General features: G+C 40.6%; 1 protein-coding gene across 13 annotated transcripts in view; it reads left to right on the plus strand.

Annotated features, from left to right (window-relative positions):
* Window positions 1-15,124, plus strand: part of MFF (mitochondrial fission factor) — a 35,317-nt gene extending 20,193 nt beyond the window's left edge. For 7 of the 13 annotated variants that reach the window (XM_030324280.1, XM_030324285.1, XM_030324288.1 and 4 more), the window contains 5 exons: window positions 3,308-3,466; window positions 6,871-6,903; window positions 8,407-8,466; window positions 11,729-11,813; window positions 14,264-15,124. In XM_030324280.1, the coding sequence (XP_030180140.1) occupies window positions 3,308-3,466; window positions 6,871-6,903; window positions 8,407-8,466; window positions 11,729-11,813; window positions 14,264-14,395 (469 nt within the window). In that variant the 3' untranslated portion in view covers window positions 14,396-15,124. The remainder of the gene's footprint in view (window positions 1-3,307; window positions 3,467-6,870; window positions 6,904-8,406; window positions 8,467-11,728; window positions 11,814-14,263) is intronic. The other 6 variants (XM_030324284.1, XM_030324290.1, XM_030324287.1 and 3 more) reach the window with 4 other exon arrangements.
* Window positions 15,125-15,828: the final 704 nt, after the last annotated feature.

The following is a 15,828-nucleotide window of genomic DNA, read 5'->3' on the forward strand; positions in this document are numbered from 1 at the left end:
CCTTGGCAGTATGTTGACTTTTTTGCTTTTCACAGTAGTTCCCTTGTCAAAACAAAAAGTCACTACACCTTGTTTGGGTGGATGAGTGGACAGAGATGAAAATCCTAAAAGCACCGTTTCCGTCCACAGCTGATGCCACTGGTGGACATTCTAGCCAGCATCAGGCTGATTGCTAAAATGGGCTTACTCTTTCCTGTTCTTAAATTTGTCTGTTTGTAAACCAAAACCAAAGGCTGCTTTGAAGGCTTGCTTTGCAAGGCTGCTTGAATCTTTAAAAAAGAAAAATGGCTGAAGTATCCATTGCTTCTAATTAGGGTAACTTTGGTCATTTGTGATTTAATCGTTTGGTGCAACTATAGATGGAAATAAAAGTTAACAATCAAGGGCATTGCATCTATACATATACTGCCCAAAGTGTTCAACAGTTTTAAAAATAGTTTCTGTTCTGTTTTTGGTGTTTATGCGAAGGATTACCATATAAATACTGAAAAGTTAAATTTCTTACTAATCTTTAAAACTTTTGAGAAACCGCCAAAAGTCCAAATATGCTTTTGATGTTGGTCTTTGATAAAATAAACATCTTTACTAGTATTGATAAAGGCTTAATTTCATCTTTTTCTACATAAAATATTTTTTCTTAAGGTACAATTAAGGATCATGTAAGTTTTTTTTCATTTTTTATCATATTCCAATTTTCACATGATCATGCATAGAATCTTAGAGATCTTATGGACTTTTTCATTAAATTTTTAAAATATTGTCATTATTTACTTATTTTGAGAGAGAGCATATGCACATGTGCGTGCAAACGGGGTTGGGGGCAGAGAGAGAATCCCAAGCAGGCTCTGCGGTGTCTGCACAAAGCCCAATGCAGGGCTTGATCCCAGGAATCATGAGATCATGACCGGAGCCACAATCGAGTAGATGCTTAACTGCCTGGGGCACTAAACAAACAGTACCTACTGTTCTTGACAAAATCTTTTCTCTCAGAGGAAGTAACCCTTCTTTAATTTTTAGTGGACCAAAAAATCCATCATACTTCTGTCCTGGATTTGGATTTAGTTTATTACCATTATTGCTCTAGGATTATAATTCTAAATGGTGATTGTTCGAGATTTTAACACATTAGTGTGTAGCTGATTTATTTTACTAATACGGAATGATACTCAAAGTGTTTGATTTAAGCCCCAAAATGCTAAGATAAAAATTTTAATTACATCAAAATACTGTACTGATTAGTCTTTTACAATTTTCCTAAGTAAATTTAGCCAGGTTTGTTGGAGCTGTGTCAGGAAGAGTATAAGTTGGATTGTTTGTTTACGGTAATGCATAACTAGTACATTTTCATTCCTGCCTCTGGTGACATTTTTCTGACATGAATTCAGTCTGCTCTCTCACAGAGAGCAAGAACTTGAGATTTTCCCTCTGCTCCCTAAAGAACTCTGAGTACAAGGCTAGTACCTAGACTTTGTATCCCAGATAACACTGATTTTTTTTTTTTTTTTTTATTCTTCTTGGATGCTCAGTATGGGTTTTGCCAAGTACCATGGGTCGGTTGGTAAGTTGGCTTATGTATATTCCAGAATATCTGGACAGATGTTTAGGGTAATCATCCATGAGCCTGTACCTGAAAATTTGCTCTTATCTTGGCAGCATTAGGCCAAATTCCTGTAGGGAATCAGCCCTGATAAATTAATTTCTCAATATGCGTAGATATGGCTTAGATCTTTCTCTTCTAAGTAGTCTGGAAAACAGGGTTTTCATATTTATAATACTTCTTGCTTTGGGTCACTAAGACATTCACAGTTATTCACAAAATTGTGGATTTTCTTTTTTTTAAGTTTATTTATTTTGAAAGAAAGGGAACAAGCAGGGCTGGAGGGGGGTTGGGGGGTGGGGGGAGAGAGAGGGAGAGAGGAAGGGAATCCCAAGCAGGCTCACGCTGCCAGCACAGAGCCTGATGTGGGCCTCAGACTCCCGAACCTGTGAGATCATGACCTGAGCCAAGATCAAGAGTCAGATGCTTAACTGACGGAACCACCCAGGCACCCCTGTTTTTAATGTTCTAGGGACTCTGGGTATAATATCACATGTTAGTCCTTTCAACAGTTATCCCACTTATGTTGTGATTTCCAAACAAAATGCATGTTAAGTTAGAGAAGTTTACATAAATCAAAATAAAAGATTTTTCTCTTTTCAGCTGTTCACTGCTCCCCACCTTTCATTCTTTTGGGTGAGATACACAAGAGTGAGGTTTAACCCAAGGTAGTTTTGCCCTGACATTGAGAAACAGTTTTGAGCCCACATCCCAGGGTCACAGTCCTTCTGTTGCAACAAAGCCTCTTCATGTAACAAACCAGATGCCAAGCAAGTCCTGGTATCACTTAAATACCTCACACAGCTGACATTAAACAGCTCTCCGAAAATACACCAAGCTCAAGAGTGGATGTTCAAACGATAAAATTGTTTCATTCAAATATGTTCAGCTTTTAAGAAGCCTTGGCAGTGGAGCCAAAGAAATTGTGACTCTCAGCTTACACCTGAAAGAGTGATTAAGGTTACTGTCACCCGGAAGCCCAGAAATGCTGCCTTAACATCCATCTGGGTAATCTAAGAACTGTCTTGCCTCTCTGTTCACTCTCTGCACAGAATCAGGAGTGGTTTTATGTTTCAGTCATTTAGCTAGAGAACATGTGCTTTAATATAATGAAGCTATCAAAATGCTTTTGTCACAACCTTCTGAAACTTGAATTCGGTTGAATTCATCATACCCTCAGCTCGCTTCATTGTCTCTGTGAAAGATTGGAAATGGCGTTTTCGTGGGATCACTCGTGATTCATGTGTTTGAACCCTTACACCTGTGTCCCAGAACTCTCTGTCCTAATCTCCTCACCACCCGTAAGTCACAGGGCAGTGCTGGTTGCTAGATGTGTGACTTGCTGGATAGGAAGACACACGGCGACTAAAGAATGCCGCTTCTCCGGAGCTCGGCGTTGAACACACTGCTCACTATGGTTCTCTTCCCGCTGCAAAGTTGCCTCTCGTATTCAGTTTGTTCAATTTGATGTGTAAGGCTGCATGGTCACGGGCGTTGCATTGTAGCTGGTTTTTTTAAAACAATTTAATATGTTGATGAACTTGCTTGCTTTGACTGTTTTCCTGGGGGAGAGGGAAGGGTGGGAAAAGGGTCAAGACAACGAAGGTAATTTTTTAAAGGAAGAAGTGTTTGGGGAAACTGCTCCGCTGAAGTTTCATAAGAGTCTGACTTGCGTGTTTTTCTCTTCGCTTGCTGTGCTCCCGGAAACAGTGTGACACCGGCGCCCCAACAGGTCCGGGCCTGTCTTCCCCAAACATTACCTGAAGGTGGAGCTAATCTTCCCTCCGCTCGAGGCATTTTGTCGCTTATCCAGTCTTCCACTCGTAGGGCTTACCAGCAGATCTTGGATGTGCTGGATGAAAATCGCAGGTGACTGGCCATCAGTGACTCTCGCTGGATGTGTTGCTTTTTTTTTTTTTTTTTTTGGTTTGGCTCCTTGTTAGTGGACTGTGGTGTCTTCCTTTTGTGTTTGCACCTTCGTCTCTTCCTAAGATGCAGTGGCTTAAAACAACCTGCTTTGCTTTCTTTTAAATCGAAATTATTGTCCAAAATTCACATTTCACAAGATGCTATTAGCTTCTCTTTAGTCAGGGAGAGTATTCAGTTAGTAACTAGAAACAGGAGGTATAATGATTTTTTTTTCCCCCCAAGGCTCTGTTGACCTAAGTACTTGACTCCACTGGAATATGCTGAGGCATACTGTCGGATGGAGTGTAGGCTGTTGGACTGAAGCGTACTGATTTTCTTTAGTGAGTCTTTTGGTTTCATCGTTGCGATACTAAGATGGTTGGGCTACCGAAGCCAAACTGACAAGACAATATCAGTGTAGGTGCTAGGACACTTGTTTACTTTCCTTCTAGCTAGGGATTTCTGGGCCTGTACTGAAAACCCCAAATGCTGTTGTCTTTCTGATAATACTGATATTTTTCAGGATTGATAAGGTGTCTCACTTTTGGACATCTCCCAGTAAAATCGTCAGTAGTACACTTGGGCTTGATTTTTCCTTGCCGTTATTTCAGATATTTTGTGCCCTTGCTTCTTTACTGCATAGTATTTTTTAAAAGATAAAATTGGGGGAGCTTTTTGGCATAGTGTGGGAAAGGCAGAGTCCGTTTCATTTCAACTCCAAACATTTTATCTAGTGACTCTGTGCGTCACCATTTGAATTTTCATGGACAGTTTAGTAGACTGTTAACTTTTGAAGAATTCCCCCATAAGTTAAGCTGGCCCTGCCAGTAAACCTTGTTTCTTAACTTAGGAACTGACATGTCTTATGGCTCAGTCCAAACAGACTTTCTTGTTGAATGCTTTTGATTGTCATGCAAGTCTCAGAGATTTTACTGTACTTCATGAGCACTTGTCCATACCATCGACTGGTGTTTCTAAGCCTGCCCCGCGTTAATGTAGTGGTATACATTTGGGCCCAGCGACTTAAAGCCGCACCAGAAAGAGCTTAAAAGAGGAAGCTCATAGCAGGGGAAAATGATACATACATGTATATTCATGTATATGTGTGTGTGTGTGTGTTTGCATATACACATACATCCCTCTCCCCAAAGGTTTAGAACTGCCTCAGAATATTTGGAGCCTGTAAGAAGCAGCATGGAATCAGGGGCCAGCCAGATTCAGTGTTGACCCACCCCACTGAATAGCTAGCTGCACAATGACCTTGGGCAAGTTGTTTAGCTTCTCTGGGCCTCGTTTTCTTCATCCGTTAAAAACAAAAAAAACAAAAAAAACAAAAAAAACACCAGGCAATAATAGTATTACCTAGTTTATAATAGTATTACCTATAATCTAGTTTTCTAGATTCCCACCACCATCTTTATTTAAGATCTAGGTAATAATGGCCTCAAATTCTTTATTTAGGACCCTGGTAAGTCCTTCAAAAGGCATTGAATATAAAGTACCTGGCATTTAAGAACTGATATTCCCAAAGGCCTCTTTTCTCCTCCCTCCTTAAAGTAGATTTCTTCTTCACCAGGTGTCGTCTTTCACTTTTTAATTACAGTAGGTCCTTAGAAGAGACCAGATTATTAGGTCAAATTATATCATATCAAATGCTATTAACAGTGAAAATAGCTGAGTGAGGAAGATATTTATAAATTCTATATAGATTAAATAATTGTGACTTCACAAAGCAGTCCTTGCCCATTAATGGAAAAGAATTTTGCCTCAACTTCAAAAATAGAAAATCAGAAATCTTACTAATGTAGAATTTAGTTTGTATTCTTTTATTACAAAAAACTGTATTGAGCCCTAAGTGAAGTTTTTAGCTATTAATTTTTTAATTATCATAAATTGATAGCTTTAAAATCCATTTTTTTCTGGAAAGGAATTATCTTACTTAAATGAGATTTTAAAAATTCATAAAGTAATTGTATTAATAATTTTTTGCTCCTGGATACATACCATTAGTTATGTTACCTTGGAGCCTGGAGGGTTAGATTCTTATTAGTCTTATTGGATGCTTCCATTATTCAAAGGGTTTTGTTTTTTTTCTTGCCTTTTTTTTAAATTACATTTCAATCTCTTATGATCTAAATGTTGAACAAGATTTAATCAGAATTGTAAGTACCAAATCATTTTTTATTTCTACAAGAGAACTGTCTGGCATGACTTTGCAGATACAAGAAGTAGGAATGTGAAATTTGGATAATGTTCTACCTGCATGATTATTACAATAATACTGCTTATAAAGTTTTAAGTGCTTTTATGTTCCTTGCTGTGTACATCATTTTTTCCTTTCTATTTTATTACTCTTTGGTGGTTATGCTCATGTAATATCCTATCTTTGGTCTTATGCCTTTACCTTAGGTACAGTTACATTAAGCTAGAACTAATCAGAAAGAAAGAAAAAAAGGAACTTCCTGTCTGCCTTATTATCATTAAAAAATGCAGATTCACAGTTACTTCATAGAAGAACAATTTTCAGTTTAACAATTTAAGGAACACTGTGGGAAAGTTTATGTACTATATTTTTGTTTTCTCATCTGATGAGAACTTACTTGATTTAAAACCAAGCTCAACATGAAGGCAAAATCAAATCCTTGATACACGTGGGTCAGTGCTGTGCATTTGGAAAATTGAGGAATCAGAAATGTACCCAAACACCTCAGATAGGTGTGTTCTTTGAATTTAAAATGTTGCTGTGATTTAGTCCTTGGCTGGTCAGGAAACACTTGTGTCTCCTGACATCTGCCAGACCTCCGTGTTTCATTCTCCAACGCAAAATACTCACATTTAAAAAAAGAAACTTAATTCCCATGTTAAGAACATTATTTAAATATCAACAGATTAGTCATGCTTAGCATGCTTAAGTTTTATTTTTAGAAGGGGCTTGATTTTTTTTTATATAGTTTTTCGTGAGCAGATTATATTGGCTTTGAGTGAATAGAATATGAAACCATCGTGTTTTAATTTGTGTTTGTATTTTTGCAAGTATGCATATAAATGTTACTGCTTATTTACTGTAGCAGTTTCCTTTTTTATTTTTTTACTAAAGAAACACATATTTTATTAAGTCAGACCATTTATTTACTCAAAAATGTCAATATACAAGTTAATGCTAGAACTTGGAGAGCCGTGGCTCTCCTTCCCTTTTGCCTCTTTAGTTGCAAAGTTATTATTGTTGAACATATTACCGGACTTAGAAAAGATTTCTTTTAATGTATTAAATCATACTTATGGTAGAAACTGGTACTTGAATGAAGTTTCTAACTTTGCCAAATACCTGTCTAATTTACTTTTATATTATATGTGTCAATTGCCAGTGTGAGAAGACAAAATGAAATACGTTGTGAAAGGTAACTGTACTATTTTCTGGCTCTGCATTCTAGGAGGGAAATCTCTGTGGTGGCATATGTTGACTATGGCAGATCCATATTGAACATATTAGCGTGAATTCTTTAATAAAAGCTTTAAGTAGCACCCAGCAGCGGCTTCATTTACTTAAGCATTCTCAGACGAGCGTGCTATAAGATTGCAGTGAAGCCAGTTTTCCTAATGCCACAGAGTAATTAATTATAGGAGCAGAACGGGATGATTTAAAACCTGTTTCAGGCTTATGTGCTTTCTCACTGTTCTTTAGCCAGCACAATAGAAGTCTAACGTCTCCCCCACAGCCTCAGAATTCCTTATCCTGTAGGCTCCCGAAATTTCTTTAAGCACCAGTTGTGCCTCCAGGAAACGTACAAGCTAAACATGAAAATTGTCTTATATAAATTAACTTGGGAGGAAATAGTGATTCGTATTGTAGCCAAAGTTTTACAGCTGTACGAACTTAACGGAAAAAAAACTAGTTCATTTGATATTAAACGTTGACTATAATTAAGCATTGCCTTGATACTTCAATGCAAATGAGACACTTGAAATACAATGTAATAATTCTTAAAATCCTTCTATGGCCCCTGTAGCTCAGCCTCCTTTCTCTGGTCGCCAGTTACTGCTGATTGCTTTTTGGGCAATTGACCAGAAACCACGGGGAGTTTTTGTCTTCCAATTTTTAAAAGTGAAAGGTATTGGAAGGGTTACTGCTCACCTCGGTGGAGCACTCACTGCCCTCTAGAACCGCGTATGTCCTGAGGCTGGTGACCGTCCCCACAAAGTGTTCCAGTTTAGCGCAGTCTTTTATTCCCAGCTGCCCAGTGTGCCGCTGCTGGGGGGTCTCTCCGGAAGAGACGCGCAGTTTGGCTGTGCTTCTGTGCCACACCCTAGACGTCCTCTGACGGCCTCAGCTCCAGAACCCAGGCTTGCAGTTTTGCTTCTGGGAGCCGAGGTTTGAATGAGATGCAGCTACACTAGGATACGAGGCGTGAGTCCAATGAGTGAGGCGGGAGGGAAGGAGCCGTGGGAAATGGGACTTAACCTGGGCCGCTGACACCAGACGGGCAGCCGTGATCCTGCAGGTGCTACCCACCAGTTCCTGACACGCTTCCAGGGTTGCGGGTGATCTTTTCTTTCCGACGAGAAAAGGGAAATTACACTTTTTAGACAGAGTTGTCCTCTCTCTTGAATTTCATAAATTAAAATATAAGCACCAAAGGGAAAAAAAAGTTTTAAGCGGGTGCTGTCTTGTCACACGAGTTTCCTCTTGGTTCTTGACCTGCGGTAAAACCTTAAATTTATGAAAATCAAAAGGGAGGGCCTGTCCTGCAACGATCTTTAAAGTATTTGACAGATATTATATTGTATCACAACATACAATATAATCCTATTTGACATGTTTTTGTCTTGTTTTTGCTTTTATTTTATCACTTCTCTGTTTCCTGATTCTGTCTTGTGCCTTCTCCCGCAAAAACCTGCCTTAGACCCGTGTTGCGGGGTGGGTCTGCTGCCGCCACTTCTAATCCTCATCATGACAACGTCAGGTAAATTTTGAGACTTTGTACTTATCAGGCTAAACAGTTGACTGCCTTTGTATTTTGCATGTAGTAGCCTTGCCTTTGTGTCCTAGCTTGAACTGCTCACAGTTTTCCTCTCTGAGTACATCCTGGCTTTTCTCTGAGAACCCTGAGTCTAATCGTTCAGGACGTTTGCCAACCAGAGTATGAAGAAAAATGCTTGGTGGTGAAGGTACCATGTGCACATCTGAGATATTTCATGTAAATACCGTTTTGGTAGCTTATCGAGGATCACGCTGAAACACAGAAAAGGCCGTCTTAAATCTTGTTTTATGTGCATCATTTTAATTGTTGCCCGAGGTTCTGTCTACCATTTCCTTTCTTGTTAATTGCCTGGGGTGGCATTCGCCACGTGTAGATAAACGTGTGTATAAGGCATCGTCTTAAATTGGGGGAAATCAGCATCGACAGTCTAGACAGTTAAACGTTTAGAAAAGGAATTTAGTTCAAAGAGTTTTCATCATCTGTTGATTTAAGCTTTTCCCTCTTGTTTTCATTCCTTCAGACATGCTTAGCCTCAGTAATTATACCTTCCTGGCATGCACAAGGACAGATAGACTGGCACATACGAATGCTTAAGGTTCCGAGGTGCCAAAATTCCCATTTCCTATCATCTGGGGAAAAGAAAATTGCTTGGTATTCGCAGATACCATTAACTGTAACTTTTTCAGAGCTAATTTTGTTCATTTTAAGCAGAAATGTATTACCCACGGCAATAGACTTAAAACTGTCAGCATTATTTCTATGATGAGAGGAATCTGACACGTTGATTTTTAGGCAGGAGAAGAGGGAAACATCAGTTTCTTAATAATACTGCATTCAGGTTAGAGGAGTTGAAGAGTGTGTCCTTAGTGGTGCCTTACCCTCTCCTCTGCTCACCGGTTTCTTTCACGGTATCAGTTCAGGCCATTGTAAGTTTACTACCTTTGTATATTTCCCAGAAGTTGGAACTGGAAGTTCGTGATCCTTTTCTCTTTCCCTGAAAGAACTTTCAGGCAGTGAGCTGACTTAACATTTCTTACAGAGATTTTGGTTCTGACAAATACAGCTTTTTATATCTGATATATAGCTATTTTAATGTTTTTTTTTTTTCTATTGTAAGTTGAATTATATACGTAAGGCCTTTTGCCATATCCTTAGATTTCTTTGCAAATGAAGATTTCCTTCACGGGTGTTTAACACCTTATTTAATTCAGGATTTAAAGTGAGTAATTCCCATCACTTATATTTCATTCTCTGTGTTCAGTCTGGGGTTCCTTTACCTTTGAAGCCATTGCTTCTTTTTTTCCCCCCAGTTTAAATTTTTTTTTAATGTTTATTTTTGAGAGAGAGAGAGAGAGGGTGCACGAGCGCAGGGGAAGGGCAGAGAGAGGGAGACACAATCCAAAGCAGTCTGCAGGCTCTCAGCTGTCAGCACGGAGCCCAACATGGGGCTCGAACTTGTGAACTGTGAGATCATGACCTGAGCCAAGGTCGGACGCCTAACCAATTGAGCAACACAGGCGCCCCCCTTGTCCCCCCAGTTTATATCTCATAGGCAATCTCAGGGAAATAGAAGTTTTATTTTCTTTAATGTTTATTTTTATTTTAGAGAGAGAGAGAGACAAGAGTACAGGCAGGGGAGGAGCAGAGAGAGGGAGACACAGACTCTGAAGCAGGCTCCAGGCTGTGAGCTGTTAGCACAGAGCCCGACACGAGGCTCAAACCCACCAACTGTGAGATTATGACCTGAGCTGAAGTCAGATACTTAACCGAGCCACCCAGGTGCCCCGAAAAGTTTTATTTTGAGATAAAGTGTAGAGAAAAGGAATCTTCAACCCGTGTTTTTTCCTTCAGTCATGTAATAATTCGGTCTGAATCTTCAAAAGAATTATTATCTCAGATATTTATAAATTCATAGTTCTACTCACATAGAAACTTACTTCTCAGATGCAGTTAGTCTCAGTGTTCGAGGATATTTCCTCTTGCGATGAAGAAAGGAGTGGTGAAATGTGAAAGCCAGTTCATTTAGTGATAAAGGGAACACGTAGACATTGTTCTAGAGTCGGGACGCACCGTCAGCCATTGAAACTGCAACACGTACGGTTATCATCTGTGTTCAGAATGATGACCCTGGCTGGGAACACAGTGAATGATTATAAAATAAATCCTGTTCCACATACTTTATTAAACTATTTTTGGATTATTTTCAACAGCATATGAAACAGGATTTTCTGAATAGACTTGTCTTGAACGTGCCTGGATGAAAACTATAATTTTCTTCGTACCCCTTCGTGTGGTTATGTCCTTTTTGTAACGGGGACTTGCTTGAAAGATTAGAATAATGTAATCCATGTGCCAACTCTCTCTGGATGACAAAGGAGTGACTTTTTAATTCAGTTGATTGAGATTCTGCTTATTCAGGAAAGTTACTATGCCATTTTAGGGAAATAACCATACAGGATTAAAATAGCGAGGATATAAACATGTGAGCTGAACTGTATGGTATGCAAATTATATCTCAATTAAGCTGTTAATTAAAATAAGCTTAAGAAGTGGAAATCCAGGCAAAGGGGAAGCATAGCATTTGTGTGTATTTGTTTCTCAGAGGTTTATTGCCAGGCATTTAAAAGTCAGTGCTCGTTTAGAAGTAACTGTATTAGAAAAGTATTTTTTAATGTGCTTTCCCTGGGGTGGTTCTTTGTGGCTTTCCAGTATTATTTTATACACAGCCCCTTAATGATTAATCTTTGAGCCAATTCTGGATCTGAATGCAGTGACAAGATGTCCTCAGGTGATTTTATCATTGTTTCTGTGGGAGACACAGTAGAGAACAGGTAATTAGAAATAAGTAGAGAGTAGAAATGGTAAGAGGCAATGAGAAGAGGAGGAGAAATTAAAAAAAAAAATCTATGTTATATTTTTTTAGCTAAAGTTAGTGTTCCCGGCCAGTGAGTCTCGACAGGGACTCCTGTGGAGCTACATACGGACAGAAGTTTGTGGAAGAATTATGCGTTGTTCTGTTTCAGAGTGGCAGCTCTTAAATCATTGCTCAAAATACTTTTTGCTTCTTCCTCTGCTTTCCTTTGTTAGTACCAATTCAGATGGTAAAATATTTTAGTAATTCCTGTTGTTAAATATCAGTCTTCTGAACAGTTCTTTGAGCATTGCCCAGCACATGATGTGACTTACCCGGGTACTTTTAGTTCTGTTGTAATATTAAATTGCATTTTTGTGTCTCATCTGCTAGGCATGGCATGTCACATATAGATGCAACAATTGAAGGAACTTCGGACGACATGACTGTTGTAGATGCGGCTTCATTAAGACGGCAGGTATTTAATGTACTAGACAAGAGAGAATCCTAAATTATATAGTATGTTACTGATAACTTTTAACATGTTATCATTTTCTCTCCTGTGGAACCCATGAATTATTTTATTTCTCAAGCTGTTTTTAATAAGCCATAAATGACTTTTCCATTTTGATTAAAGGTATGTTAAGCCACCATTTACACATTTTAATCAGCGTAAAACGGTATTACCAAAATGGATTGGTACAATTCTGGCCACTGACAAAGGCTCTCGGCATTTTAGCCAACCAGCATAGCCACTAGACTGCTTGTTTGACTTCTTGAAATGTGGAAGTCACCTTGGGGACCTGTGGTACGATGTTGGAGAGTTCCGCTTTGGAAGTCACTGCTTCCAGTTTGCGCAGCGCCTCTATGAACATATTTCTTGTGTTCTATAATAAGTCCTGCCTTGGAAGTGCAGTTGCATATGCACATTTTTAATATGCGGTCCCACGGCCTCTAGAATCACACAGACACACACACGTGGAGAAGGCGCAGCCAGTGTTGTAATTGTGTCTGTGCCGAATAGGCATAGAGGAGACGTGAATGAAAGAAAGTATTTCTAAGATCAAGAAACTAAATATCTTAGCATTAGAATCAGTCAATATCGTTTTAAAGATTCAACATAACAATAATATGAAACAAATACTGCTTTTTTTATCGTGAGTCTCGGATGCTGTGTCAGAAGGTCTCACATATATTTATTTATACCTCGCCTGCTGAAGAAAGGGAGTTTCTCTGGCATTTGTCATAGAATTCACAGTCAGACCAACAACCTTGCTTTCTGAGAGTACAGCAGGAGCTTCGGGGTTGTAACAACATCCATTCAATCCTTAGCTTAGAGGCCGAACTAGAAGCAGACAAAGATCGAGTCATTATAAACAGGTCACACACGTCCTGTGACAAGTAGTAGAAAGCCAGGTGGGAAACCGAGCTCCCGAGACCAGGCACAAGCACCGACCGCATCGAGAGAAGGTTCTACAGAGTTCACGTCTGTGACCCCGGCGGCAGGGGAAGCTCCCTTGGTCCGTTGCCAATTTGGAAACCCACCAGCCTGTACTCCATTCATCCAGGGATGGGGAACCCGTGGGCCGCCTGGCTTCAAGAGAGAAAATGTAATCCACTCTCCATATTAAAAAGCGGCCTTGGTGTTGCTGCTGCCCAGATAAAAATATCGTTAACGACTCAAGATCAATGCCCGTTTTTTTCATTGACGATAAGATGGATCGTTTAGTGTAAGAACATAGCATCCCGTGGCACCAAATAAGCCCCTCTTGTTGCGAGTGGTTGGGAAAAGGTGATTAACTCTAAGCACTTTATTTATTTATATTTTTTTTACTGCCCCTAAGAGAAAAATGGCTCCTCAGCACTGATTAAAAAGTGACGTACCTTTCCGGGTTGTGAAAATGGTTATCTCTGCATCACTGTCCGTAGACTCCCATTCCCACTGCCCCCCCCCCCCCCGCCTCCAGGTTGGAGTTCTTGGTCCTCAAAATGCTAAGGATTCCACATTCTGTGAAAATCTCTTCCTTCACCTTCTCTAACATAATGATAGTAATCCCATAGAGCATTCATAGTGCTCTACAGGGCTCATTGTGTTTTTACACAGAAAGCAGATTGTGGGTTGCAGGTTGGCACGAAAGCCTGCCCCGGGAGTGCTCCCGCAGTTACCACCTGCAGGGGAAGGAGAGGAAGCAGGATGGGGCTCGAGGGGAGTGTTGGGCTGCAGTGTCTGCACGTGGCCAGCCTCACGAGGGGCCTGAGGCCGGGTGGAGTGGGGGGCCTGGGCCTTGAACCCCATTGTGAACCAGTTACTGGACGCACGCAGCTGCCCCAGGAAGGGAGCATATGCTTGGGCAGGGCAGTCGTTCAGCCCAGGGCTGTCCGTGGTAGGGTTCAGCAGCCGAGGGCAGTGCTGTCAACGAGAGAATTCCTAGCCTTTAAGCCCTTGAAGGGTCCGGGTGACAGAGCACAGGGCCCACCACAATAGGCTGTTACGAGATCCCATCTGGAGCTCAGCGGACAGGGAAGGCAGTTAACGCAGGTTAAAGATGAGCAACTGAGGCCGAGGGACAGAAGCTTGTAGAAGGAGCAGAGACAGGAGCTCATCCTGCTGTGCTGCACCTGCCTCGGCGTGTGCTTGGTCCCCCCTGTCGGAATTAGCTGTCAGCGTGCAACGGTTTCCTCACCTCACACTTAATCGAGGAAGGACGGGAAATGTACTCTTTTCTGACTCAGAAATTTGGAGAAGGGAAAGGGAGATTATCTCGGAATTGAAGCTGTCTCGGGTGACATTTTTTCTATATAGGGTTCATTTTGCTCCAAGTGTTTATCAGAATTCTTTTGACAAGTCCTGCTACTTCCTGAGACTCTAATTCCTCCTCGCACTAAAGCTTCTATGTGGTTTGTTGTCGTTGTTTGTTTTTCACTTAGATAATCAAACTAAATAGACGTCTACAACTTCTAGAAGAGGAGAACAAAGAGCGCGCGAAGAGAGAAATGGTCATGTATTCGATTACTGTAGCGTTCTGGCTGCTTAACAGCTGGCTCTGGTTTCGCCGCTAGAGGTAACCTCGGCTCTGGAAAATTCTGTCTCAACAGCTGGAAACATAAAGAACTTGCAAACTTCTCTGTTTCTGTGTTTGCATTGTATGCCGTTTTATAGTCCGTGCCCTGCCCGTGTATTTCTTCCAGAAAGGAGGGGGGAAAGGCTGATAACTTGGGGAAGTAAAGGCCCATTCTCTCCCTCCGCTGTGGTCACTGTCGAGCAGTTCTGCAGTAACACGCGCACACTTCACATTCTCCTTGCATGTTTTGTAAATAGGCTCTAGTTTGTTTTTCTTTAAGGGAAATGATTTTTGCCTCATCAGTCCGCACAATTAATTCTCTGAACGGGAAAGAGAGTGCATAGTGAGTGGATTTAGAAAAGTATCTGTAAAAGAAGACTAGTCCTTTATTTTGTCCTGTTTCTCAAACGCGATTAAGTGAAACAGTTCCGTCAATAGACATTTTTGCATCCACACTTCAGCGTTCGCGCTTCCATAGTCATGGTCTGGTGTCAGGTTTAATGAAGTCAAGGCACCTCATGTTTTACAGTCACCTTCGTTAAAATAATTCCTGACATTTCCAGCAGTTTATCTAATACATGTGTAAAATGTGCATTCTTATTTTTATTTTAATTTTGCAGATGGTTTTCTATAAAGTATGTTTTTACTAAGCCCCGTGTGAATGATTTAAAAAACCACAGAATAAGGTACAAATGTAGTGTATTTAATAAACTGTCAACGAAAGCAACGGTTGTCTGTCAAAAAGTTTTATTTCATCATGCTGTGCCGTGAGCGATGTCTTCTATCATATTACCGTTAATGAACATAAGTCTTCCCGCCTCAGGAGCAGGAAATGCAGGTAATGACTTTGCAGGTAGCAAGGACCTCCCGTGCTTCCTTTTGGGTCTCCATCCCAGCAGCGGGAGGCGCTGGTCGCATTACAGGTGGTTATGTAAGTCGCAGGATCTGTAAAGTGGTTCAGATGAAAACAACTTGAGTTGTGTCTGCTTTTTCTGTTGTAGTTTTTAGCCAAGATGCACGATCTCAGGGGATTTAAATGCACCAGTGAAACTAAATCCTGAGACCCTTTAGCTCTCCCAGTTTTTCATCCCTGTTTTGCATTCAGAAACAGATAGGATTTTAATTAGACGTGGGGCTCTCCACATGTCTTCAATATCTTTCTACCCAGGCCATCAATTTCAGGAAAGGCAGTTGAAGGAAATTCCTTAGATAGATGTATTTAATGTTTGTGTTCTCGTTTCTCCCCCGTCGTTCCAAAATAAAATACCTGGGGGGGGGGGGGGGGCGGGAGGGCACCTGACTTGGGAGGGCGCCTGGATGGCTCAGTCATCTAAGTATCCAACTCTTGATTTCGGCTCTGGTCATCATCTTGCAGTTCGTGAGTTTGAGCTCCACATCGGGCTCTGCGCTGACAGTGTGGAGCCTGCTTGG

This window comes from Lynx canadensis, chromosome C1 (assembly GCF_007474595.2).
Source record: "Lynx canadensis isolate LIC74 chromosome C1, mLynCan4.pri.v2, whole genome shotgun sequence".
In the NCBI taxonomy this organism is placed as follows: Eukaryota; Metazoa; Chordata; class Mammalia; order Carnivora; family Felidae; genus Lynx; species Lynx canadensis.